The 27,086-nt window shown below is 40.8% G+C and overlaps 3 protein-coding genes across 3 annotated transcripts; 1 reads left to right on the top strand and 2 right to left on the bottom strand.

Annotated features, from left to right (window-relative positions):
- The first annotated feature begins 1,790 nt into the window (after positions 1-1,790).
- Positions 1,791-2,858, top strand: LOC135430436 (uncharacterized). Its single transcript, XM_064685105.1, has 2 exons — positions 1,791-1,929; positions 1,992-2,858. Exons 1-2 carry the CDS (start codon positions 1,858-1,860, stop codon positions 2,601-2,603), a joined length of 684 nt encoding a protein of 227 aa, XP_064541175.1. The 5' UTR covers positions 1,791-1,857; the 3' UTR covers positions 2,604-2,858.
- An 11,052-nt stretch (positions 2,859-13,910) lies between these two features.
- Positions 13,911-16,330, bottom strand: LOC135430448 (V-type proton ATPase catalytic subunit A-like). The gene is made up of 2 exons (XM_064685117.1): positions 15,215-16,330; positions 13,911-15,152 (listed from the first exon to the last, which is right to left on the bottom strand). The coding sequence occupies exons 1-2, from the start codon at positions 16,166-16,168 to the stop codon at positions 14,067-14,069; spliced, it is 2,040 nt and encodes a 679-aa protein (XP_064541187.1). The 5' UTR covers positions 16,169-16,330; the 3' UTR covers positions 13,911-14,066.
- Positions 16,331-17,674: 1,344 nt separating this feature from the next.
- Positions 17,675-21,636, bottom strand: Vha68-2 (Vacuolar H[+] ATPase 68 kDa subunit 2). Its single transcript, XM_064685100.1, has 5 exons — positions 21,511-21,636; positions 20,197-20,295; positions 19,429-20,126; positions 18,393-19,370; positions 17,675-18,325 (listed from the first exon to the last, which is right to left on the bottom strand). The coding sequence occupies exons 2-5, from the start codon at positions 20,270-20,272 to the stop codon at positions 18,233-18,235; spliced, it is 1,845 nt and encodes a 614-aa protein (XP_064541170.1). The 5' UTR covers positions 20,273-20,295; positions 21,511-21,636; the 3' UTR covers positions 17,675-18,232.
- Between the last annotated feature and the right edge of the window lie 5,450 nt (positions 21,637-27,086).

Below are 27,086 nucleotides of genomic sequence, written 5' to 3'. Positions count from 1 at the left end.
ACTATAAGCCACAATTTAAATGCTATTGACTTTTTGAGAAGAGACAAATATTCCATAGCACATTAAGATGTACTGTAGAAAATTTTATTAAGATCCGGTTAAGAAACAAACAAAAGTTATGTGTATTAACTGCGCACGTGTTAGCAGCAGCGCAAATTCCAATAATTCATGTACGTCTACTTTGAATTCTATCGACAGCATTACAATCTTATTAAGACTCAATTATTGGTGTGGCTATTGAGTAAAGTCGGCAGCAAGTCATGCGGTCAGTAGCGAGTTCGAACTCTGCCAAGGGTACTTTTTTTTTAATTTATCTTAATTACTACTATAGCAAACGCGCCCGAGCTACATTTGGTGTTGGAATAAGAGGGTTTAGGGTATCCACTAGTCGGGAGCTCCCGACTAGAGCCTTTTCCTTGTTTTTTAATATTTTCTTCATATTCTATGCTCGAAATATATTTACGCTTGCCCAGTTGCCTATGAATAAATTCTGGCTATTATCGTTTAATTGCTTATCTCTATATATTATCAATGATTAATAAATTACGAACCATTAGTTCGATTTTTATTGAACGAACAAGTCGTTCATCAAGTTCGTTTAAGTTTCATTCTCGCTCGATCTGTTTTTTTGTTTTTTTTTTAGTTTAATTATTATTTTTTTTTTAGTTTAGTTTTTTTCCTTTATCTTCGCCTCTTGATTCCCAAGGTTATTTATTTTGATACGCGCGTTGTTTTCAACTAGAAAGACCAAAATGATCGATTGCCACAAATAATGATCGATAATCTGTCTGTTGACTTAGTTCCGACTTGGTTCGTTCATTCAGTTCCAGTTCACTTTCGGTGAGCAGTGTAAGCAAACTTTCAGAACAATTTTAATAAGTAATATTCATACGTGCCCCAAAAGAAAATTTATCAAATGTGAAATTTAGAAAAACAATTAACAAGAAAGAAAGAAAACCAAGAAAACAGAAAAGTTTCAAAGGTCCCCCATTCGGTGACGTAATTTCGAAAGTTAGTTGTAACAAAATTATCAGATAACACCAATCCACCAAGCAAACAAAATAAAAAAAGAATAAAGTCAAATAACTCAATACACAATGGAACCTTTGGGCAAAGACAATTTCGAGACGTGGAAAATACAAATGCAAGCGGTTTTAATAAAAAATGATTTGTGGAATTGTGTGAATGGAATGCATGTAAGGACGGAAGCCAATGCTCTACAATGGGAAACTGAGGACGCAAGGGCCAAATCAGAAATAATACTGGCCATGTCAAGTTCGGAGTTGAAACATGTAAAGAACTGCGAAACTTCAAATGATATGTGGAAAGAGTTGCATAGTATTTACCAGTCTACATGGCCTGCTCGTAAAGCTGTTCTTCTGAAATCCTTAATTCTATTGAAAATGGAGTCCGGTGGCGATATGAGGCAACACGTGGATAAGTTTTTTGATATTGCAGACAAATTAAATTCAGTCGAACAGGTGGTAAAAGATGATTTGTTGTCGACCTTTCTGTTATATAGCATACCTGAAGAATACGAGCCATTCCGTATTGCAATCGAATTGCAAGACAATTTGGCAACGCCAGACGATCTCAAGAAGAAATTATTAAATGAATATGAGGTCCGCTACAGATACAAACGTGAAACTATCGAAAAACTCCAGGAAAAGAGTTCCGATTGTTTGAAATTGGGAACCGAGACAGATGAATGTAGTTTAAAAATTCAGAATAATATAGATGATATTGCCGACGATCAAAGAATACTACCTGGGCGTCATCAGCAACTGAAGATGAGTAGTGAGGAGGCTCCACGACCCGTACTTGGGCTAGAGCGCAGCCAGGACACACATCCCCAGGATGCGCCCAATTCAGAACCATGCGTGCAGCATGAATTGGATGAATTGCGGTGCAAATACAAAAATCTACTGCGTGAGTATGAAACTTTGCTGCGGGCTCGCGATAATAACACCCACATGATTTGCGGCCTTAAGGCTAAGATAGAGAGCGCAATTAATAAATTACATGACGATTATGCCGCGATGGTGTTAGAGCTCATACAACAGTTGGCCAAATATGAAGATGCCGAAGACGAGCAGGACGAACAGGACAAGCAAGACGAACAGGACGAACAAGACGTTGAGATATTGAAGGATCAAATCGACAGCCTGAAACAGAATCTGTGCGCCAAGCAGAATGAGCTGGTTGAGGCGCTGGAGATTGCTGATGAATATGAAGATGATGACGAGCAGGAGCAATCCCGTAAGATATTGATTGATCTAATAGATTGTTTAGAGAAGAATCTGAGCGCCAAGCGCGATGCACTGGAGGAGAGGCAACAGTTAATGAAAATGAGTACAGAAGAGCCTCTGGTAGATGGCAACGCCGAAAAAGCGCCAGTCTCCATTGCACCAAATCACACTAATAGCAAGGGTAATTTCCTGTTAGCCAGGATGAAAGATCTCAAGAACTGTACACATCAAGCGCTGGCATATATTTTCGAACCAATGTTATTATCGAGACGACGACATGAAATGTTGCTATTCGATGATGAAATGAGGCATGGGAATTCTCTTTTTGGTAAAATGATAGGCTCAATTGTTTAACTCTTGTCCTTTTCGTGCGGATACCATGCAAGAATAGCATTTATTTCTTTTTATCGATATATCTCCCGATCCGATATCGATATCGATACTTCGGACATATTGTATTGTGGGTTGCATGTTTTCTTATCGCTTTACAGCACGCTTACGTTAATTACATTCAAATTTACATTCTATTGGTTGTCGATCTTACATCCACACATATTATAAAATCATTTACTGTTTACGAATCTTTGTTAAAATCTAATGTATTTAATAAAAATAACACATTAAAGAAAAAAGTGTTTTCTGAAGTATCTAACATAAGTAAGTATATATAGCTTAAACCGAACTTTGATAATTATGGTATATCAAATTTGACTGGGTAAATATAAGCTGCAATTTAATGGAGCATTAGCTAGTTGAAAAACATTGTGCAAATCTTTTAATATTAAAAAGCTTATGTAAAATATTTAAAGAAACTTGCAATTAAATTTGTTAAGATATTTGGCGAGGTAATATTGGTAGTAAATTCTTTTCAAATCCTAGCTTTCAGCCTATAACCACGTCCAGACATAGCTTGCTGAACTTTCGTTTTCATCCTTTTTACTTAATATAATTTAAAATTAATATTCTTAACTCCCCTATTTTTCTCCCCTCTCTCTCTCTCTCTCTCTCTCTCTCTTTCTCTATTCTTTATTTTATATTTTCTTCCACCTCTTTACATGTTCAAGTTATCTTAATTATTTAACCTTTTTTAATATTTATATTTTCTTCTTTTTCATATCTTGTATTTGTATCTTACATTATTATACTTTATTCTAGTTATTATATATTTAATCTTAGTTAGTAATGAATACCTAATTAATACCTCGTCGTATAGCCTTTCATTTTTGTTTTATTTTAATTAGTTTACAAAGTATTCAATACTTTGTTTGACAAATAAAATACAACCAAAAAGTTGGTACTTTGGTACTTAGAACAACAAATGTTGCCGAACTTGGAGAATATTTTCTGGCAGAAAATATATTATAATAATAATATAATATATTTTATATACTTTTCTTAATTATTATTTTTTACAGGGTATACAAACACTGGCGCGAACATGTCTGCTGATTTATCGCTCAGCTCAGTTATGTGGTTGCTGTGCGGAAGCAAGCGGTTAGTGGGTGGCATGTGTGTGCTGCACACTGTTGCCACAAGCTGCATGCGCCGGCTGCGTAATCCCCGCGGCGTTGACTTTTCGAAAAGCCAAACCAAATTGCTGGCAAGCCTCATCTACCTGCATGCATCTTCACATGGCAGCGTGCATGTTAACGTTTATCGCTCGCTAAAAGCCAAATGTAACATTTATGGCAATGCTTCAAAATGGCCACCAAAAGGGGAGAAGGGGGCGGGGGCTGCCAACTCAGCGCGTTGATTGCTGCGGACACCGCTTATTGCATGCTTCCGGGCGCCGGGCAAAGCCACAGCAATGAACATCTGGGGCGGCTGGGAGCTGGAGCAGCCACTTACGCATATATATATATATATATATGTATATCTGGGGCAGGTAAATCTGAGGCCATGCAAAAGCCAATTAGCTGCAGCCAGGCTGGACAAGTGGCATAGGAAAACAAAGCACTTGAATTAAGGCTCAGGAGGAATGTGCTAAGCATGTTTATTGTTTTTCACATTTCATGCACTTCAATGAGCTTCGACTTCGGCTTCAGCTTCAGATTCAGCTTTTCCACTCGATGTGTGCGCCGCGCTGATAGCCAGAAAGGGAGAGAGATAGAGAGCGAGAGAGTTTTGGGGCCAAGTCGATTTCAACTGAACTGTAGATAATCCCCTGACAACAGCAGTTAACAGGCAACGATTACTTGGCAACAAGTCAATTACGAGTCGTGGCAAGTCATGGAGAGAGTCGACTCCGGGGCGAGTCTTGTGCCTGGTTGCAGCGATAAGCGTCTAACACACTGACACACACACAACTCGGCCGGCTAACACAATAAATTCTTTGGCCTCGCCCTCGCTGCAGATTCCCCCCTTTTTAATGCGCCAACTAATTGGGCAAGGGCCATGCCATGGCGAATGCGGGTTACGGATTCCCAACCATACCTCACCATGCCTCACAATGCCGGCGACCTGCGCTCCGCCCTCTTATCGTCAGCTGGCAATCGCTTGTAATCCGCTGCTCACTCACGAGCTAGTTTCCCGCTTTTCCAAATGGACTTAACGTGTGGGTATTACAACTATGTCGTGCAGTTTGTCGGGCTGACTCTATCAGGTATGTTATAGAACCCGTCTAGACTAATCCGCTTAAGATCCTTTTTTTAAGGGCTTTTTGCCCATTTGTGCAGCTCACCATAATAATTTGAATATTCGCATATTGATCTTAATGGCCATTCAATATTTATTTATTAATTATAGATATATATATATATAGATAGATTTCTTCACACATATTCCGCCTGATGGGGTGGAAATTGGTAAACATAGGCGACACACGTATCGATTAATTTTTTTATATATACGAGTACGAATATATTCGAGTTTTTAGAAAATAATGTTCACATATGTAGATCCCTGAAAATGTGTTTGGTAGCTGAGCGAATGCAGTAGAATAGTTTCCATCTATTTTCCACTCTTGTGCGGGATTTTGCTAAAATCGTGTATTAGGATTCCTTCTATTATTTTTCAATTCTTAACGACTGCTAAAGCAATACATATTTGTTTGTAGAGCATTTGAGATACGCATATTCGCAAACATTTTCGAACTCCGGTTCAAATAACATTTTTGCGATTTTTACAACACTTTTATTGCCTGTCGAATGGCAAATGGCGATTGTCTGTGGTCTGGATCTGAGTTTTGGTCAAGATTTGGCTGGCTTTGCGATTTCAGTTATGCGGTCTCCAGAATTCAATTAAAAGACAACATAACATTGCTCTCTTGTTAGTTGAAAAACTTGGCACACACACACACGGACACTTGGACATTGAGTTGGAGCCAGGATTTGAAGTCGGACTGAACCGAGTGAGATAAGGATAAGGGTAAAACAAGGTTTCAACCCCCCCTCAAAAAAAAAAAGAAAACTTTTAAGCACGTGCTGCAAATTTGGCTGGCAAATGCTCAGCTACGAATCATTCAGGCGGCAACAACAAACAGACAGAAAAACAATGCGGCAAATGTACGGACTACTGAGCGAGAGAAAAAGAGAGGGGAGGGGGGTAGGGAGAGGTAGAGCGGAGTGGGGGGAATACAGCTCATACGCTTGGCTGCATTTGCATATTTTGTTGCGAATTGTTGCTCGACTGGCTACTAATAGGAAAATGCGACACAGACAACGAGCAGACAGAGAGCGAGAGCGAGAGCGAGAGAGGTAGGCAACAGCAGCAAGTGAGATAAATAGAGAGAGAGAGAGAGAGAGAGAGAGAGAGAGAGAGAGAGAGAGAGCGAGAGTGAGAGAGATCGAGAGATTGTGTGCGTGTTGGCACGAATTGTTTTTGCATGTCTAATACGCTTTGAACTCGCTGGCGCTGCTAGGAAATATGTATGTCAAATGCTTAATCAGCCGCACACACACACACACACACACACACATAAACTAGGCAGCCAAACAAAGCAAACGAGTGAACGAACGATGCATAAATATTTCAATAGCATACTTTTCGGCTACGTGCACTGTGAGAACAGCCAGCTACCTAAGAGGATACCCTTGTAGAGGGTACTATAATTTGGTCATGAAATGTGTAATGCATGGAGGAAGACATCTCCGATTCAACAAAGTATATACATTCTAGATCAGCATCAATAGCCGAATATAGATAAAGATATAGCCATGTCCGTTTGCCAATCCGTCCGTCTGTTTCAATGCGAACTAGTATCTCAGCTTTGAAGGTATCGTCTTTCTGTTTCAGGCATCCGTTCGGTTCGGACCACTATATCATATAGCTGCCACAGGAACGATTGGTCCTAAAGCAGTTTCTTGTATGAAATACTTAATTGTTTATCAAGATATCTTAACCAAACTCGGTATTTCAAAGTATCATTAACATTCTTAAATATTTACAATGCCTTAGCAGGATCGGACCCCTATAACATATAGCCTCGATAGGAACGATCGGTCGAAAAGTAGGTTCTTGTAAGGAAAACTTTTTTGTTTTTTTAAGATTTCCAGACCAAAGTCAGCATTTCTTAGTTTCAGAATGCTCCCTACATATTTGCTAAATCCAATAAAACTTTGGACCACTATATCATATAGCTCCATAGGAACGATCGTTCAATTTATTTAGTTTTTGTATCAGAACATATTTTTTTAAATCAATATATCCTTAGCAAACCCAGCATTTAGTATTTCAAGTATGCTGCTTATATATAAACCAAATTTAATCAATATCTCTCTACTGTATTATATAGTTCTATGGGAAGTGTCGATAAAAAAAAAAGAGTTTTTTAATGGAAATATTTTCGATTTTTCAAGATATTTTCTTCATTGCGTGCTTCAAGCTATAAGGTATTAAGGTATTAAGTCTTCGGCCTGCCGAAGATCTCCATATTTTCTCGTTTTTCTTTGTGCAACTGACGCTCTCTGCTGCATTTTATTTAACGTAAATAATTTAAGCAGTTTTGCAGACACACGCTGGCAAAAAAATGCCGTGATATTGGACTTGGAATGCAAAATCAGTTGCACACTCGATAGGCCCCCATTAGACAACGTTTGACGGCAATAAACAAGTTAGAGTAGCGTATTCGTGTTGCCATCGCGACACTCGATAGGCTCTATCCCCATCTCAAATATCCAAAACCTTGAATCAGGCCATCTCTCTTTGACTGGGACATGTTTTTTGGCCAAGCTTAATGTTTTATCCGAAACAGCTTAAACAAACAGCATGCATAATTAATCATTGATTTTGTTTTCAAATTTATTCTGAAATATGACTGCCGCACAGTAAAAAATGTTTGTTATAAATTAAGTCTTAATAGTTTTTTTTTGCAGTAAAAAATGTTTGTTTCAATTCAAGTCCAGATAGACTATTTTTCAAATTAAATTCAATTTGACAGTTAAACGCAGCATTTGAAGCTTTTTAATTGAAAATTCGTAACAAATTTAGATTAAAGTCTCGTTACCCAATAAATTATTAACAATGTGCTTAAGTTGATTTCTATTGCCTTTCCCCTGCTCTCTCTTCCAATTCTATTGCCCTAAAAAGATAACTTGCTGGCGGGCTAGAAACCCCGCGATTCGATTCCAATTAAGATCAGATAAAAGTTTTTTAGCAGCGCAGTTGTTCAAATATTAATTAAGTAAAAGGTAAAAGGGCATTGATATTTTAAAATTATCAATAAATATCTTTTGGGACATACCAAAAACTAAATTTAGGTATATCCGTGATATATCGCAGAACCAGAACTTGATTTCTTCAATATGGTTCGTTCATGAACCGAACCTAAAGGCAGTCAGTTGGTTGAACCAACTCCTACTCTTTTTGGGCTTACAGCCCATTTTGTAAGCTTCTCCCTCCTGCTCGAAGAAGTTTGTATGGCGTAACGCCAGGCAATTAAAATGCTTTGCCAGCATGACGAGTGGGCGTAACTTAAAGCAGGATATTTATACGTTCAAAATAGCTGGGCTTAGATTCAAATTTGTTTTCCATTTGCATATGTCTAAACACGCCAATATATATATGTATATGTATAATGTGAGCTGATGTGCGTTGTCGAAACAACTTTGGCTTGTCTCAAAGTATTTCAAACTCATTTAGCTGGGAAAGTCGCGTGGGCTGCTGCCGTTGCTTCTCCCGCTGGTTGTCGTGGCGTGGCTTTTGCTGTAATTTCGTTGTCATTAAGTTGGCATTATAACAAAATGCCTTTTCAATCACTTTTGACTAAATGCAATGGCTCCGGCTGCTGGGAGCTGGGTGCCACTGGCACCCAGAAATCCAGCCAGCCAGCCAGCCGCCTCCAGTTCGCCTTCAGCAAGTTTCGGCAATTTTTCGACAGGGATAAGTAAACACAACAATGGCTGGGACTGGGTGTCACAATTGAGGAGAGCAGCAGCACAGAAGAAGCGGACGAAGAAGATGAAGCAAACCGCAACGTAAAAATAAAACACCAAAGGCAAAAATGATCTACAGATCGCCGCAGCTGAAATACTCTTGCTTAGTTAAGGCGAGTAAGAAGATGCCTGTCTCCAGCTGAATGTCCTGTGAGAGATATGAGAATATATAAATAGATATTATTTTCCCCATATTTTCGAAATCGAGTTTTCTACAACTCAAGAAATATTATTTTTCTCTATTTTATCTCTCATATTGAATAAACATTTTTCTTAATATCTGAACATTTTCTTGGTTTAAAAAAACTAAGCTATACATTTTCTGAAAAAACTCTTAAAAATTTCCAGTTTCTTGTCTTATGAGAAATATATGAGCTTAACAAATATTATTTTGCCCATATCGTTAACCGAGTTATTAGAACTCAAGAAATATTATTTTTCTCATATTTAATGAACGTTTGAAAAGTTTTATTGCTTAAAAAAAAAGAGACCATACTACTAAGAATATCTTTAAAAATTCCCCATTTTTTCGAATATCGAGTAAAGAAAATTATTTTTCTCATATTTTAGAAAATTGCCAAAAGATTTTCAAAAATTTCGTAAAATATCAATTTTGGTTACATATTACATGAAAAACATAATAAGCTCACTACTGTAAGAGTATTGGAACAAAAGAAACATGGGATGTGGGCAGGAGTAGCTTTGTCCTGGGTAAGCGAGAATGGAACGCAGTAAATTTCAAGCGTTTCGTCAATGTCATTGCGGCTGGCGTAGACCAAGGATCGGGCACTGGGACTGGGTAATGCCCACGCATATCCTTTTGTATTTAAAATGTGTGTTTGCCTTGCCTGATGAACAGCGCGAAAAACTTTTCTTTGGCGCTGCTTATTTTTTTTTTGCTCCTTCTTTTTTTTACTTGTGCCACGCAACAATTTCATTATCTGCGTGGCAAGGACTTTGTCAGCGAGAACTCGGAGTGAATAAAGAAGCGAGTCGGAGCGATAGGCCAGTTGTCTACGGCTGGCGACACGCGGCTCGAGTGCCAGTTGGCAAATTTTTATGGCTAAACTTTTGCATGTCGCATATGTGGGCGTGGCAAGTTTGGCAGTGCAATACGCGGGCGTTACACGCCGGGAAGGAGGGAGGTGGGGAGGGATAAACACTCGAAATAGGATACACGCGCTGCAGAAAAAAAAAAACCAAAGACAACGAAAGCCAACGAAAACAGCTTGGGGGCGCATTTGCATAGGCTTAATTCAAATTCCCTTAATCAGGAGCATATCAGACAACAACAACAACAACACGTAACTGCGGCCAAAAAAGGACAATGCGCGACAGGACCCTTTTGGCAGGCATAGCCAAGACGAGCCGTGCCGAAAACAAAAAGATGAAGAGAGAGAAAAAAAAAGGTTCGCTTAACTTTGCCAAATAACTGCAGGCGTTGTAAATCTGCGCAAAAGGACATATCGTCATCAAGCATAACAAAAGCAGCAGCAGCAGCAGCAGTCACAACAATAACAACAGCAACAATAACAACAACAACAACAACAGCCCAGAGGAGCTGCTGAAAATAAGAAAATCAAAAGGATTTTGCGTATAAGTTGCAAATTAAGTTGCCGCCATCACCACAGTCGCTAAAGACGCTAACGCTTTAGTCCTTGCCATCTGCTTACGTTATCCTGCTTGGCTTCTTGGCAACAACAACAATAACAACAACACCAGCAAAACATAACAACATATCCTGCCACATACTAATTTTCGTTTATATAGAAGCCGCAACGAGTGTTGATTCAGCTGTGCGTAAATTATGCAACACTTGGCTAAACAATGCTGATTTTTATTTTCCAATTAATATAATTATTTATTTATAGCCAACTATTTAAGTTGTGAGAACTTTATGTTTCATTCAGCAGCAAGTTTTACGACACTTTGGTCAATCAACCTTAGAACATTCGGACATGAAAATCGCATAGAAAGGCGGTCCATGTTTTTTTAAGAGAATTAAATAATAATGTAGGCTCAAATAATTGAGCCTACCTTTCGCCAGATTTTCAATATATAGGATTTAACTTTTGCATAAACATCTGATTAAGAGAAACGTAAATGTTTGCCACTCTTACTTGCAGCCTTGAAAATCGCATAGAAAGGCGACATTAACTATAAAATTGTTGTATAATTTCCGGCTGAATGAGGAAAACTTTTGAAAGAGTATACTGAGCTAAATGTACGTTTGAAGTCTTCTAATTTCAGAGATAGATTCATACATATACATTAATATACATACATACTTATATACAGAAATAGACAGTACGACGAAAACCAAGTTAATGTGTAAATATTTTAGAGCATGGAGTTTGCGAATAGACTGTGTTTCATTAAAGCCCAGTAAAACACAGTGCAGAAAAAAAATCGACTGCTTCCTCGATCCTAAATGCCTTGCCATAATAATTTGTTTGACTGATTCGCTTGTGTTTTGTTGGCTAAGAAGCTTTGTTTGCTTGCTGCGCTCTACATACCCTGTAATTATGCTTATGCAACAGACATCTATGCTAGGCGTTAGAGACAACTGTGAAAAAAATGCAAATTCTTATAGGTATTTGGGATCGGGACGACCCAGCTCCAGGGCATCAGCCAGCATTAAGATTTGTTTTTGATATTTTGCTGACATTCTTATTTATTTGCTTTATTTGCTTTGCCATTTGCTTTTAAAGCCGCATACCCCTCGCCCAACAGATGTGTGTGTGTGTGTGAGTGTGTCGCGTAATGGCCAAGGAAGTGAGTTTCGCCTGAGGGGCGGAGGTGGGGTTGGCTGCAGCTGCCTTGGGTTTATCTAACAGCCAACATCAACGGCCGTTAGCCTGCGCCCCAAAAATCCTTTAATTGAGTGCACACTTCTGCCAAGCATCGTCCGACACACTCACACACACACTCTCCTACACACACTCACCCACGCACACACACACATCCAACTGCTAGTGGCGGCGCCTCTAGGGGAATGGCTGCTCGACCCGGATGCTCGCTGCCTTTTTATGCGCTTTTAGCGCCATTATCCTTTTACGATTATCGCCGCTAAAGCGAATTGACTGTTTGACGTTCAATTGAAATTTTGCATTAAAGCTCAATGGCTTAACCCCTTCAAATTATGCAATAACGCTCTGCAAACCGAACTCCCGACTTCCCAGCCAGCGTTGAGCGCGTGCATCGTTCTTTATCTCGACCAGACACGAGCACGTTGCAACTAACTAAAAGACGCTTTGAATAAGTGGAGCTTACAGCTTCTATAACCTCTTATATATTAAGTATATTCCCCAAACCGAACTCCCGACGTCGCCAGCTGGCGATGAGCGCGTGAATCGTTTTTTATTCCGACCTGACACGAGCACGAAAGCGCCACGTTGCAACTAAATAAAAAAATTACTGGGCCTTACAACTTCTATAACCTCTAATATATAAAGAATATTCCCTAAGGCGAACTTCCGACCTCCCAGCTTGTGATGAGCGCATGCGCCGTGTTTTATCTCGACCAGACACGAGCACGAAATAGGCACGCTGCAACTAACTAAAAGAAGCTTTCAATTACTAGAACTTACAACTTCTACCTCTAATATACAAAGTATATTCCCCAAATTCCTGTGTTTAGTCCTGGCTGCCTTGCACCTAACACGAAAATCCAGGTTTGAGCACGAACACGTCGTGTTGAGAGCACGACACGCGCTCAGCTCTACTCTGGACCAGCAACCGTTAAGCCTCAGCTCAAGCGCGCAGCTGAAGCTCAAAATGGCAACTGGAATGACGAAGAAGAGCAATGGGCGGTAAAGAAGGAGGAGGAGGAGAAGGGGGGCGGGGGAGGGCAGTGCCACTGACTGTGGCAACGAACGGCGGCCAATTAGTGCGCATTGCTCATACGCCACGTTTGTCATGGCAGCCGAGCGGCCCGGCTCACACATACATGTGCATGTCGCTATCTCTCTCGCTCTCTCTCGCTTTGCTCGCCTAGCGGAAACGGAAGTTGTAAGGGGATTTTCAATTTGCAATTGAACTGATTTTTGGCTTGCTTCGACGTTTTTTTTTTACTCTGCGCTCATTTTATGGCTGACTTGGTTACTTGGCTGCGGTGCCGAGCGCCGAATGCGGAAATGTAATCATCGCAATGCCTTCAGCCCAGCTACCCCCCTCCCCCTTCCATGTGCAGGGCTTATCGGCAAAGTCAAGCGCACAAACACAAACACACACACACACACAGCTGCATATCGGTCTACATGTGTGTGTGTGTGAGCATATATATACTTACATTTAATTTCCACTAATTGAATCGAAATCGATCTCTGCATTTTTGCGCGCTCGAGGGCTTACACCGGGGCTGGGGGGCGTTTGTGGCGGTGGCCTGGCGAGGCGTGGCAGCTGCCAACGCCTGCTCTTTGAGCGCATTAATAAACTTTTCGTATAAATCAACGAATTTAGTCGACATTTGGTTGCCGTTGCGAAAATTATCGAAAATTTCCTGCAAAAACGCCGAAACGGAACATGGAAGCGGGCTAAAAGGATTAACTGGCGCTGACTTTTATGCAAGTGCAAAATGGGGTAAAACAAAAAACAACTAGAACAACTAGAAAAAAGCCCGTTTGCAAATGCCAAAGTGCGGTTTAAGCTGAAATTAGCTGCGAGTGTTTTGCTTATAGAAGCGGACGGCAAATGAAAATAGCGCTAACATTTTCTTATTTTTATTTTCATAAAGTTTTTCGTTATTCCACCAGACGGTTATTTATTTTATTCAGTTTGACTTATAATAAAGGCAGATTGTCCTTGAAAAATATAGAAATTTCTAAAAACTTAAACGCTTGGAAAATTCTTTTCAGCTTAAAATTTATCCACGCTAACAGAATGAGAAAATTAATTAAAAAAGAATCCGTCCCAATTGTTGGTGAACAATTACTTTATAATAAACTGAAATAAGGATGAGAAATAATGAGCATTTGATAAGATATAATATTATTAACGAGGAAGTAAGGATATCTTCGACAAGCCGAAGACTTAATACCCTTGTAGACATTTCACTTTTCTCAAGAATTGTCAAGCTCGTAAATGTTGAGTTTGATAAAAATATCTCGAAAAACATATATAACTAGCAAATGCCGGGCTCGGTAAAGAATAACTGAAAATCTAGAATATGTATACTTTATAGGATCTGAGACGTCTTCTTCTATGCGTTACACATTTCATGACTATATTATAATACCCTCTACAAGAGTATAATAAGATTTGGGTGTTAATGTATACCATCTTAATAAACTTTAATTAAATATACTTTTAATCAGTCACTAAAACATGCACAGCTATATGTAGCTTACAAAAGTTCAGGTCGTGTACCATCTTTTAAAACGTACATAAAATTTTGCATCAATTTAAGACCAGATTTGAGACCAGAATAGGCATAATGGCCAATACACTAAACATAGGTAGCTACATTTTCGGTCAGATCAGCCAAGCTCTTGACCAGATTGTCATGGATAGTCTTAAGGTTCTCCTCGACGTATTCCTTGCCGTCCTTGGGATTCAGAAATTTCATAGTACCCAATTCGTAAAGAACTTCGCTGCATCGCTCCCGTATCAGGCCCCAGGTGACATGGGCCTCCTGCCCGGCCGTGCTCTCCACAGCCATCACGGCGTGTGTGTAGAAGGCGATCATGTTCTTCAGCATGCCCACCGTCTTGTAGAATGGACAGAAGCAGTCGTAGGCGCTGTACGAGTTTTGCTGCAAGAAGTCATCCTTCAGAATTCTGGCAGCCTCCAGCGTTATTTTGTCCGTCTCGTTTAGCGAGGTTTTGCCCACCAGCTGCACGATTTCGGCCAGATCCTCTTCCTCCTGCAGTATTTGCTTTGCCTTGGCACGCAGCTCCACAAAATCTGGACTTTCGGCCTCATAGTACGGATCCAGGGCTCGTATATACTTCGAATAGGACTGCAGCCAATTGACCGAGGGGAAATGCTTGCGCTGCGCCAGCTTTTTGTCCAGACCCCAGAACACCTGCACAATGCTCAATGTGGCCGACGTAACCGGATCGGAGAAATCGCCACCAGGCGGCGAAACAGCGCCGACAATGGACACGGAACCCTCACGCTCGGGACTGCCCATGCACGTGATGTGGCCGGCGCGCTCATAGAAAGAGGCCAAACGTGCGCCCAAGTAAGCGGGATAGCCCGCATCGGCGGGCATCTCCGCCAGACGACCAGAGATCTCGCGCAAGGCCTCAGCCCAACGGGAGGTGGAATCAGCCATCATGGCCACGTTGTAGCCCATATCACGGAAGTATTCGGAGAGCGTGATGCCAGTGTAAATGGAAGCCTCACGAGCAGCGACAGGCATGTTGGAGGTGTTGGCCACCAGAGCGGTGCGCTTCATGATCGACTCTTGGACACCATTGACCTCGACCATCAGCTCGGGAAAATCGCGCAATACCTCGGACATTTCGTTGCCACGCTCACCGCAGCCCACATAGATGATGACATCCGAGTTGGAGTACTTGGACAGGGCCTGTGAAAAGGTATGCCAATGAGTGGGGGCTGCATCAGCTGCGCTCCAAGCTATTAACATACCTGCGAGATGACGGTCTTGCCGCAACCAAAGGCGCCCGGAATGGCTGTGGTGCCGCCTTGAACGCAGGGAAAGAAGGCATCGAGCACGCGTTGCCCAGTTAGCAGTGGATTGTTGCCGGGTAATTTTTCGACAACGGGTCGACTTTTGCGCACCGGCCACACCTGCATCATTGTGTGCTGGGTGATCTTATCTTCGAATTCCGTTTCGATGACCACATCTCCCACGGTATAGGTGCCGGCGGGCGCGATATACTTGACCCTGCCCTGGGTGCGCGGCGACAACATCAAGCGATGCTCCAGCATGCTGTTCTCCTGGACCGTGCCGTAGATATCGCCGCCCGAGACGAGATCGTCTATGCGCACATTCCGGGGCACAAACTCGTATTCGATCGTGCGCGACAAGCTGTGCACATCGACGCCCTTGGGCACATAAATGGAGCCCGTCATCTCGCTGATCAAACGCAACGGTCGCTGGATGCCATCAAAGATGGCACCCATTATGCCCGGGCCCAGTTCGACGGACAGCGGCTTGCCGGTCTGAAAGACGGGATCGCCGACACTGACACCGGACGTCTCCTCGTACACCTGTATCGTGGCCATATCGCCCTCCAGCCGTATAATCTCGCCGACCAGCCGGAAATGACCGACGCGCACCAGCTCGTACATGGCCGCGCCGGCCATTTTCTCGGCATTGACAACCGGACCGGAAACGCCAAAGACGCAGCCCCTCTGCAGCGATTCAAAGGTACTCCTTCGGCTGGGCGCTTCTTCAGCGGTGGTGGTGACCGACTGAGTAGATGTCTCTGAACCCGTAAGTATCTTCTCCGAGGTCGTGTCTTGGATGGTCACGCCCGTCTTGCTCAGCGTGTCGCTAATAAACGAAGTATTCGTCGCTTCCTCAACGGTTTTGGGTAACAGCCTCTTCGGGCAAAGGCATTTGAATCTTTGATCCATTGCGCCGGGGTAAGAGTATTCGCAATTCGCAATTGGAAATTGGTTTTAATGAAACGAAACAAAACAGCCGAACAATTTGGTTAGGAAAACTCAACTTGGTACAATTTTGTGTGATTTCTTGTATTTTCATCTGATTGAGCACGAAAAGTGACATAAAATTAAATAGAAAAGGAAAACTATTAAATCTTTAAAATTTTTTTTTTTTTGACAAAACTGAATGATTGTTTGATTGATTGACTGACTGAAGGGCTGATTAAGATGGGCTTTTGAAAAATTCACTATTCAAAATTGCTTTTCAAAATTTATTGATAACTTCTTCTTCGCTTTAAGGCAAATCCACCGGAACGGGTGTAAAATTGGGTACGCGTCCTTTTTAATCCACCCCAATGGGTGTCAAATTGAGGACTTAGTCTGCATGATTTAAAGTTTTATTTTCGTCCGATCGTATCTATGTATGTATGTTCTCTTATTCCAAAAGCTGATTTGGTTAGCTTTACATTTTTATCCCTTGTAGACGGTATTATAATTTTGTCATGAAATGTGTAGCGCATAGAAGGAGGCATCTCCAACCCCAGAAAGTATATATCTATATCCTAGATCACCAACAACAGCCGAGTTTATATAGTCATGTCCGATGACATCCTTACTTTCTCGTTTTTGTTTTAACTTTTGCCCCTGCGATGATAATTTAGGAAATAACTGCAAATGTCGCCCTTGTCAGCGATTCTCATGAATTCAAGTAAGACTTACGAGTCGCTCAGCTTTAAAGTTATCCTCATGCAGCTTTGCACTGGCCCCTCTCTCTTTATTGCAGGCAGTCTACATCATATAGTCGGAACCTGCTTGATCGGAGCACTATATGATATATGCTCCGATCCAGCAGGTTCCGACTTATGATGTATGAACAGTTGCCATTGAAATATTCGATTGAAAATGAAGTTTTTGAAAATCTTCTTTGTCAATAATTCGCCACCAAGCTCGGGCATTTGTTACCACTTTACATGTGAGCAAAATATTATCAACCTTATCCTTTCTTGACCATGAGAATTATAGCCCAGAAACCAAATTTCGTATTTTTAATACGAATCTCATTTTATGTTACCCATTGAGAAAACTATAGAATTAAAGTTTTTGAGCTTCATGAAGCTAGCTTAAAATACAATAAACTTGTATGAAAATCGATATTTATCGATAGTAAGGAAATTATATGGGGCTTTTTATCGAATTTATGATAAACTTGTTTGTAACCGGGAAATATTTATTTCTGCCGGTTACTAAAGTACCCACAAAATCAATATACCCTATTTTACACTCCATAGGTACAGTGTATAAAAAGCCGTTTATCTTGAAATCAATTTTATTTAGTTAGGACTTCAATGGGTTTCCATTTAATGCATTCAAGTATTGTTCATCATTTTAAAACATGCTGATCTTGGGGAGATAGAGAGAAAAATAGTAAAAGCGAGCGAGAGAGAGAGAGAGAGGGAGAGATACGTCTGCTTTCAATTACATTAAATGTATTTGTTGTTTGCACTTTATTCGTACATTTAATATTTCATACTTTAAATATTTACATAAGTTTAACAAACAAACAAAGAGAAAACATGACTTTTTCACAAATAAACAAAAGAATTTCCATTCATTAAACAATAATACTATGCATGCATTTGTATCTGCGTGTTTTGTGTGTGCGTGTGCGTGTATGTATGTACTCATTTGTGTGAGTGTGTGTGTATATGTATTGGTAATGGAAGTACATAGAAGGACGTTAGTTAGTTGTTGTTATTGTTGTTCTGGCTGTTTGTCGGGGGCGGGTAAAGAAGTAGCAACCGCAGGCCGGAATGTGTATTCATCTCTCTGACTACATCAAAAAAAATATAATAAAAAAAATATTTTGGGAATGTTAACAATAGTTTTGTGGACGCTTGGAATCATTTGTTGTTGCACGGAATTGTTGTTGTTGTTGACGGTACTCGGTACTGACTGTACGCAATATTTTTTTGTTTTTAAAAGTTAACTACATAACAATATAAGATTAGGTTGTAAAAGTACGGACAACACGCTCTAATCCTCCAGATTCCTGAAGGCCTGCTGCAAATCCTCATGCAGCTGCTCGAAGTCGGCCTTGATCTTGGCCTCACCATCCTTGACGGGATCCTACAAATGGATTAATTCAATTCAATTAAAATTATTTTGGCATTACAACTCGAGTGTCTGTACGCACCTTGAATTTCATGGACGACAACTGGTACATAATGTTGCCCATAGCCTCGCGTATAACGTTCCAGGTGATCTTGTTCTCGGACTGGGCCGTCGACTCCACAGAGTGGCGGGCCAGATCGTAGAAGTCGATGATGTTCTTCAGCATGCCGACGGTCTTGTAGAAGGGGCAGAAACGATCGTACGACGAGTACGAGTTCTGTTGCAAGAAATCATCCTTGAGCAGCTTGGCCACTTCCAAGGTGATCTTGTCGGTCTCGGCCAGCGATGCCTTGCCGACCAGCTGCACGATTTCGGACAGATCCTCTTCTTCCTGCAGGATCTCCTTGACCTTGGTACGCAGCGGCACAAACTCGGGGAAGTTCTTGTCATAGAAATCATCCAGGGCACGCATGTATTTGGAGTACGAGATGAGCCAATTGATGGAGGGGAAATGTTTGCGCTGGGCCAGCTTCTTGTCCAGACCCCAGAACACCTGCACGATACCCAGAGTGGCGGAAGTGACGGGATCGGAGAAATCACCACCAGGTGGCGAGACAGCGCCGACAATGGACACGGAGCCCTCACGCTCGGGATTGCCCAAGCACTTGACACGACCGGCACGCTCGTAGAAGGAGGCGAGACGCGCACCCAGATAGGCGGGATAGCCGGAATCGGCAGGCATCTCAGCCAGACGACCAGAAATTTCACGCAGAGCCTCAGCCCAACGGGAGGTGGAATCAGCCATCATGGACACGTTGTAACCCATATCACGGAAGTATTCGGATAGCGTGATGCCAGTGTAAATGGAAGCCTCACGAGCAGCGACAGGCATGTTGGAGGTGTTGGCCACCAGCGCGGTACGCTTCATGATGGACTCGGTGACGCCGTCGATTTCAACAGACAGCTCGGGGAAATCACGCAATACCTCAGACATTTCGTTACCACGCTCGCCGCAACCGACGTAGACGATGACATCGGAGTTGGAGTACTTGGACAGAGCCTGTGAATGACATGATAGTGAGCGCTGGTTCCATTGTTTAACCGAGGTGCTGACATACCTGTGAGATGACAGTCTTGCCGCAACCGAAAGCACCGGGAATGGCTGTGGTGCCGCCTTGGACGCAGGGGAACAGGGAATCGAGCACACGCTGGCCGGTCAATAGGGGATGGTTGGCGGGCAGCTTCTCGGTGACGGGACGGGGCTGACGCACAGGCCACACTTGCAACATAGTGTGCTTGGTGATCTCGCCATCGAACTCGGTCTCCAGTACGACATCATCGACTTTGTAGTTGCCGGAGGGGGCAACGTAGCGCACGGTGCCCTTGGCGCGTGGGTTCACGATCATCTTGTGCTTGACCAATGTGTTCTCGTGCACCAGACCGTACAGATCACCGCCGGTGATGTGAGAGCCGACCTTGACATTCAGGGGATTGAATTCCCAGCTGGCCACGCGGGACAAGCATGGCACATTGACACCCTTGGGTATATAGATGGACTGGGTGAGCTCGTGAATGTCCTTCAGCGGACGCTGGATACCGTCAAAAATACTGCCCATAATGCCGGGACCCAGTTCCACGGACAGGGGCTTGCCAGTGCGCAGCACGGGATCACCGACTGTGACGCCGGAGGTTTCTTCGTACACCTGAATGGTGGCCATATCGCCCTCCAGACGAATGATCTCGCCCACCAGCTCATAGTAGCCCACACGCACCAGCTCGTACATAGCAGAGCCGGACATGCATTCGGCCGTGACGACTAAAGGATTGGTTTTTTTTAATTGTGTTATTTTCCATGTTTTTATATAAGTTTTTCTTTGGGTGCTTACCAGGTCCAGATACAGCGAAGACGCGTCCATATTTGGACTCACGCTCCTCGTCATCGAAACGCTTCAAGTTGGACATTTTGGTATATTTTGACTCTACAACTGCAAAATAGAAATCGATTTACAAATTTATTTTTTATTTTCGCACAAGATAAAAGATAAGTCCATTGAACAATTTTCTTATCGCTGTCAGCTGACATATAGAAGGCGCATGTGAGGCGAAGTACCGCTAACATAATGGATATCATCTGTATAAAAACTAACTATACATATATCTGACTAACATCCAATAATATTTATATCTATTTTTTTTATATTATACCCAAATATTTGTTTTAGAAAATGAATTTAAGGCTTTGCAAGCGCAACTCCCCAGTAATGCGAAAAATGTAAAAAATTCGTAGGTAGAGCTTTTATTTCACGTGACAAAGCTTTTCAGCAGTTCGAAAAACCACTTCCACGATGCTGATAACTTTTAACTTTCGAAGAGAGTGAGTTTAACTGCCGACACTACAAGCCAATTGAAAATTGTAAAGAAAAACAAATATTAGAGCTGCCGTTTTTACTTAGCTACAAACTACGATTTACGAAAAAGTATATATATGCGGGCTTCTTCCAGTTTGTGTTATCTGCCAGAGAGAGTTGAAGTTCCAGTGAGAGCCGGAGAGAGCGAGAGCGCAACTTAGCGCTCCGCAACTCTTGCTCTCGCATTCGAGTTCGAATTTTTGACAATTGCCTTTTGACGTTGATCACAAGACTACTGTCATGCTGTCAGCTGACGACGACTGGAAAAATGCAGACCGAGCTCTGCAAATGCGCTACAGTCGCGCCACCATATTGAATTTTGCCGTCTGCTTTTATTTTGGGAGTTGTCCCCCCGCAGAGTGAAGTTCTGCTGCAAGTCGACTCCAATAAGAATCTGATTTTAGCTAGATCACAAGACCCGTGGGGCCGCTGCCGCGAGGGCGGAAGGTCAGCTGACTGAACAATTATTTTTTCCACAATTTTTCAATTCTTTTTTAATTATTACGGATAAAGCTTCAATATTTATAGGCACTTTTTATCTTGCTATGTTTATTATGCAGTCTTATGTTTTTTTTTTTATATTGGGTGCATGGTTGCATTTATTATCTAATACGCATGCAAACTGCATGTTGACGTTAAGCTCTTTTTTATCACTTGCCGCTTTGAGTTATTAGTTGCGTTAAATATCATTGTAAGCCTAAAGTCTTTAGTTTTAAAATTAACGAAAAATATGTGAACTGTTTCTAAATTAGTTTTCTGTATTTTTTTTTTACTTGTTTGCTTTGTGCTTACTTTCTGTATTGACGTTCCACTGGCGAACGTTGCTGCTTTACTCCAACAGAACTAAAACCGACTGAGCAGCTGCGCAAGCAAAGTTGTCGCTCGAAGTTCGAAAAGTTCCAATGTGTCGTTTGGAAGTCGATCCAACGATCAAGCACACGCGCTTGAGCTTTTGTGCAAAGCTTTAGCGTTGGCAGCTTTGCGTACGAGTTGTGAGTCGTTGTGAATAAAGCTTTCGCAATCGAACCGCAGCGCTGGTTTACTGCCAGCGTTGCCAGACGACGATGCTGCCGGTCTGGGCGAGGAAAAAACGAAACAGTTAAACGGCAAGCGTTGGTGATCTTTGTGCGAAAATAATGAATAAATACTTAATCATTTTTGGTAGTTAAATACAAGTGACTGCGCCAACCAAAAGAAGTGTGTGATAAGAACAACATTAGTTTGTGTTATCAAAGTTTGTGGTAAAAAACCATTTTTCGTTTAACATTCGGCTCGCGGAGTGAAAAATATTTTGTGGCTATTGCGCGTTGTCCGTTTTGCTGTCCGTCCATTTGCTCGTTTATCCGTGCGTCGCTATTCTTTTCACCGTTATTCACGCTAGAGATGTGAAACTTGCGCATTATAATCGTGTATATGCGCGTCAAAGTGTTTATGCTCATGAAAATTGCGAAAAAGTATATTTAACTAACTGGGCTGTTTATATTTTAGAAATAAAAGGGTTTTTTTTATTATGGGAATGTGTTAATATCAATATGCATAAATAATATAAATATATTAAAATCTAAAAAGTACTCATATAAATCGAAAAAAAAAAATATAATATTATAAAATAATAATTGAACTAATTTTAAAATTGACTGCTGCTTAAATTCTCTGTGTTATACAATAAAACTGGTATGTACTATTACTCTGATTTACCCTTGAATATATATATATATATATATATATATATATATCTGTATATATATCTGATGAGAACAAATCCAAACTTATGTTCCTTAAAATTTTAAGATGATTTTTTACATATTTAAAATATATATTTTTAATATTAGGTCCGTAGAATCTTTACCTAATAATAGTTAAAATTTTGGGTATTACCAGTAAATATTACGTAATATAGAGCTTAGGTGGCAATAAGATGAAAAGAAATATTTGTGTTTGTTTTATTATAAAGCTTTTCTCACTCTTCTCCCCTCATAAACAAATTTTACCTGCGCCTAACTCTACGCCACAGGGTGTTTCATAGTCGAGCATTCTCCACCAGATGATTTCTTTTCGTTTTCTTTTGTAATTCTTGTTAGAATTTTTTTGTTGTCTAACTGCGGCTGCCGCTAGAGCAAAAACTTTGATTAAAAATCGCATTGTTAAAAGATATGTATATGCAACTATTGTCTATTGTTGTTATTGTTTTTTTGTTATATGTTTTAGTTACATGCTTTTTTTGGTGTTTGTTTTTTTTTATAGTTTTAGCTTTTTGTTTGTGTGCAACCAATCAGCAGCAGCTGCAATGGGAACAAAAAATGCTGCATTCTAATTGGAAGCTGAGCGAGCCGGGGCCACGAGATTGATTTTTGCTAAAAATTGCTGATTGCAGTCAGCAAATGTGGGCGTGGTGGAAGGAGGGGAGGGGGGTTGGCTTTGGGCAGCAAGTACAAGAGTAAACCGTTGCTTACAAAGTAGTCAACATTCGATTCTTAGATGGTGAGATTGCGGGTCCGGGAGCGACCCTTGCATAACTTATAAATCGATGACGTTCGCATGCAGCTAGATATCTGTATATATATATATATATATATAGAGAGAGAGAGAGAGAGAGGGGGGGCATTTGCATAATAAGGCAAGCTGAAAAGTTGGCTGCTGCACTTGGCTGCCTTGGATCCCTCCATTGCCTGGCACTGAGTGCGCTGCGCCAATGAACACCCAAGTACTTGTCCACAACGTTCTCGGTGCGTCTCATCCTTGTGCTGTCTTCAGCTGGATGAGTGTCGGATTCTGTGTCAAAACGGCGCAGAGAATTTCTAGAGTGCCAACTGTTTTTTGGGGTGGGCAAAAGTTTCGAGTGTTCGAGTGTTCGAGTGCTGCAACTGACAGATAGACAAACAGACAGCTGAGATATATGGCTGACATATCAGGTATCTGTGCATCTGTGGCCAGTCTTCACTGTAGTTGGACGAACCTTAAATGTGTTTTCTTCTTCCACGTTTTAAATAAAGATTGTGTGCGGAATAGCAAGCATTTATCTATTGAGTTTAAGTTACGAATTCATGTTTAAATAATAATCAAGAATTTATGCAACCATCTTTTATGCTTATATTTTATTTATTTTGGGTTATTGCTTACAAATTAAAATGCAACTATTATTTATTTTTGTTTATTAAAGTACATATTTTATGTCAAAAGAGCTGCCCAAAAAGCAGCCCAAACGAAACACGAACCAAATATTATATTTGTTCGAATATGTTTTAGCACAAAATAACAGCCTCTTGAAATATCCTGGACACCAACCATAGCCATTTTTTCAACCCATTTTGTTGTAGTTATAATATTTTCAATTTGTTTGTCAATAGATTTCAATAAATAAAAAATTTAATTCGATCATTTAGATTTTGCAAAATAAATTAGAAATCAGGAAATAAAACAAATTCAGGTGCACGAATCGAACTTTAACTTTGTGTAGCCTTGTAGAGGGTATTATAATTGGGTCACGAAATGTATAACGCATAGAAGGTGATATCTCCGACCCTATAAAGTATATATATTCTAGATCAGTCGAGCTGATATGCCCAATTTCGAATGTCTATCTGTCTGTTTCTATGCGAACTGGTCTCTCAGATTTAAGATATCGTCTTGAAGGTCCGTTTTTCTATTGCATATATCTGCCATAGGAACGATCGGTTTTAAATTAGGTTCTTGTTTTAACTATTTGTTACTAGTCTTCTCATATATAAACCAAATCTTATCGACATCGGACTACTATATCTTATATCTGCTATAGGAACGATCGGTCCCAAAGCAGGTTCATATATGAAAAACTCTTTTGTTTATCAAGATATCTAATACAAACTCTGCATTTCTAATTTTTACTAAGCTCCCTACATATATACAAAATCTTATCAACATCGGACCACTATATCATATAGCTGCCAAAGGAAAGATCGGTTGAAAAGTAGGTTCTCATTTGACAAAATATTCTGTTTGCCAAGATATTTTCATCAAACTCAGCATTTAGGAGCTTAACTATGCTTAACAAGGGTATTAAATCTTCGGCGTCCTTACTTTTTCGGCTTTAGTTTGTTTTTTGGTTACAAGTTGTTTGTTTTTGTTGAACGGAAGCGAAGTGAATTGCACGCTTTTGCTCATATTTCGTCATCAAGTCCTTATGTAAAGCAGCTAAGAATGTTATGTATATGTCACGTATCCTGCTGCAGTCCACAGATTTAAGCGTGTTGTATCTTGTGCTGTCCATAACTGAAAACATTAAGTCATAACTTTGTTTGGTCACTCGTACGTTCAGTTTACGCTGTGTGCTCCTTCGCGGACCGACGCCAATAAATTCATTTTGGGCTAGGTCCTGCTACACACACGGACGTTGGTGTTGGCTGACTGGGCGGGGAGTGAGGGGGAGGGGCTTGGTTGGTTTGTACCCTGTCTGGGCTAATCTTGTTGCGCATTGCCATAATTTTCAATTTACATGCGCCCTACGTATCCCCGGAGAAGGAGTCGCAGCATTGTCTGCGTGCTGCTCCTTGCCTATATCCTGGGGCGTTATATTGGTCACAATAAATTAACTGCAATGGGCGAGCGCTGCTTCCCCCTCTCTCTCTCTTTCTCTCTGTGAGTGTGGCATCCATGCGCTTGATTATAGCACGCCATGCCACACACCAGCTGCCCCCTGCCCCCCTGGCCGATACATGCCACACATTGCAGTTGCATTAGCCTGTTATTGCGGGTCCATTGGGGACTGCTGCCAGGGCTGCTGTTGCTGCTGCTGCTGCAGGTCCTTTGCCTAAGTGCAATATTTACATTTGCGCTATCAATTGCCATTGTCCTGTATCCTGGTGCCATCCGGTGTCTCGTTGCCTAATCATTGACACATTCATTGATTCATTGAGCCGCGCTCTGGCATATTTACGAGCCTAAGCTAATTGCTTCAAGTGCGCCGCCCAATTTTCCAAACACCACCCCGACCCCCATCGCAGCTAATTTCCATTTTCCGCAACGGCTTTTCAAGTTTTAAGCATGAATTATGCTGGTTAATAGCAAAATGTATTTCAAATTAAAAATGCAACTTTTATGCACTCAGCTGCAGCAGCAGCAGCAGCAGATTTGCATTGTGTTTGGTAATTTGCAAAAATGTCCAGGAACGCACACAAAATACACTCGCACACACACGCACACACACGGGCTTAAGCTGGGAAAAATGCACTCAAGCCACCGCAAACAACAAACAGCAGCAGCAACAAACAACAGCATCAGCTTCAGCATCATCCAAAAGCTGCAGCAACTTTTTGCCCCGAAAACAATAAACTTTTTCACACACACACACACATACAGAAGCACACAGGATTAAACTAATTTGCAAGAACATTGAAAATCCTTTAAAACTGCTGCTGCAGCCGTGCCCAAGCCACAGCACAGGCACTGGAGGATGGGGAGAGGGGGGAGGGGGCTGAGGAGCTGAGCCTGCACCGAGCAAGGTAATGAACAAATCCAAAATGGACTAACACACAGCAGGCAGACATCTGCTTGCAGAACTATTTTATTTAATTTTGTTTTAAATATTTCTTTTTCTACAGTCTGAGAGCCCCAGAAGTTGATTTAATTTGGCCAGCAAATTGGTTCTGAAATTTAATTAATAATATTCATTAAATTGTTATAGTAACACTTTGCAGCATTATAACAGAATGTCAGTACGTTTTTTTACTGTAGCCTCCAAATTTGTTAAACTATGCAACATTTTTTTAAATGAACGAATTTTAAACTTTTGTTAAATTCTTTTGCTCAGTATTTTATTTAATTTTTATTATATGGCGTTAAATTTAAAAAAAAAAAGAAAAAATATTATCTTAGTTATAGTTGGTAAAGGTTTAGGGGTTTTATTTAATTTCTTTAAAAAAAAAAAAACAAGTTTTAGTTATCGGCAGCAAAGGATTACAAGTTTTTTCCTTGTTTTTTATTAACATATTTTCTCTTTCTTAAAATATTTATAATAAATCAGTTCATTTATCCTTAGCAAAGGCATTCAAATTTTTTTGTTTGCTTTTGTTTTTTAATCGTTTATTTTATCCTTTAAATATAATACAAAAATATTATATAAACATGATAATTAACATTCTTTCTAAAAACAAGAAAGTAAGGACATGCGCACGCCGAAGACTTAATAACCTTGTAGACATAAACCTTTTGCAGATATGTGAGAATAGTGAAGCTCGTAAATGCTAAGTTTGATGAAAATACAGAATAAACAGAATATTTTGCCAATTGATCTTTCGCATGACAGCTATATGATATAGTAGCAGTCCGATAATGTTAAAATTTTGGATATATATGAGGATCATATATCCCGAGCTTGTTCAAGCTACCTTAAT

Source organism: Drosophila montana, unplaced genomic scaffold, assembly GCF_035044405.1.
Source record: "Drosophila montana isolate Dmon_TW-CO22-7 unplaced genomic scaffold, ASM3504440v1 contig_3013_1, whole genome shotgun sequence".
NCBI lineage: Eukaryota > Metazoa > Arthropoda > Insecta > Diptera > Drosophilidae > Drosophila > Drosophila montana.
The sequence above is the reverse complement of the archived record's forward strand: the minus strand, read 5'-3'. Positions and strand labels throughout refer to the sequence as shown.

Excerpts from the sequence above, each read along its gene's own strand:
- LOC135430436 (XM_064685105.1), top strand. The coding sequence starts at position 1,858 with ATGCGCCCAATTCAGAACCATGCGTGCAGCATGAATTGGATGAATTGC. Across the intron at positions 1,930-1,991 it reads CAAATACAAAAATCTACTGC|GCTAAGATAGAGAGCGCAAT; the intron begins GTGAGTATGAAA and ends TGCGGCCTTAAG.
- Vha68-2 (XM_064685100.1), bottom strand. The coding sequence starts at position 20,272 with ATGTCCAACTTGAAGCGTTTCGATGACGAGGAGCGTGAGTCCAAATAT. Across the intron at positions 20,127-20,196 it reads CTTCGCTGTATCTGGACCTG|TCGTCACGGCCGAATGCATG; the intron begins GTAAGCACCCAA and ends CCAATCCTTTAG. Across the intron at positions 19,371-19,428 it reads GCAAGACTGTCATCTCACAG|GCTCTGTCCAAGTACTCCAA; the intron begins GTATGTCAGCAC and ends TGTCATTCACAG.
- LOC135430448 (XM_064685117.1), bottom strand. The coding sequence starts at position 16,168 with ATGGATCAAAGATTCAAATGCCTTTGCCCGAAGAGGCTGTTACCCAAA. Across the intron at positions 15,153-15,214 it reads GCAAGACCGTCATCTCGCAG|GCCCTGTCCAAGTACTCCAA; the intron begins GTATGTTAATAG and ends ACCTTTTCACAG.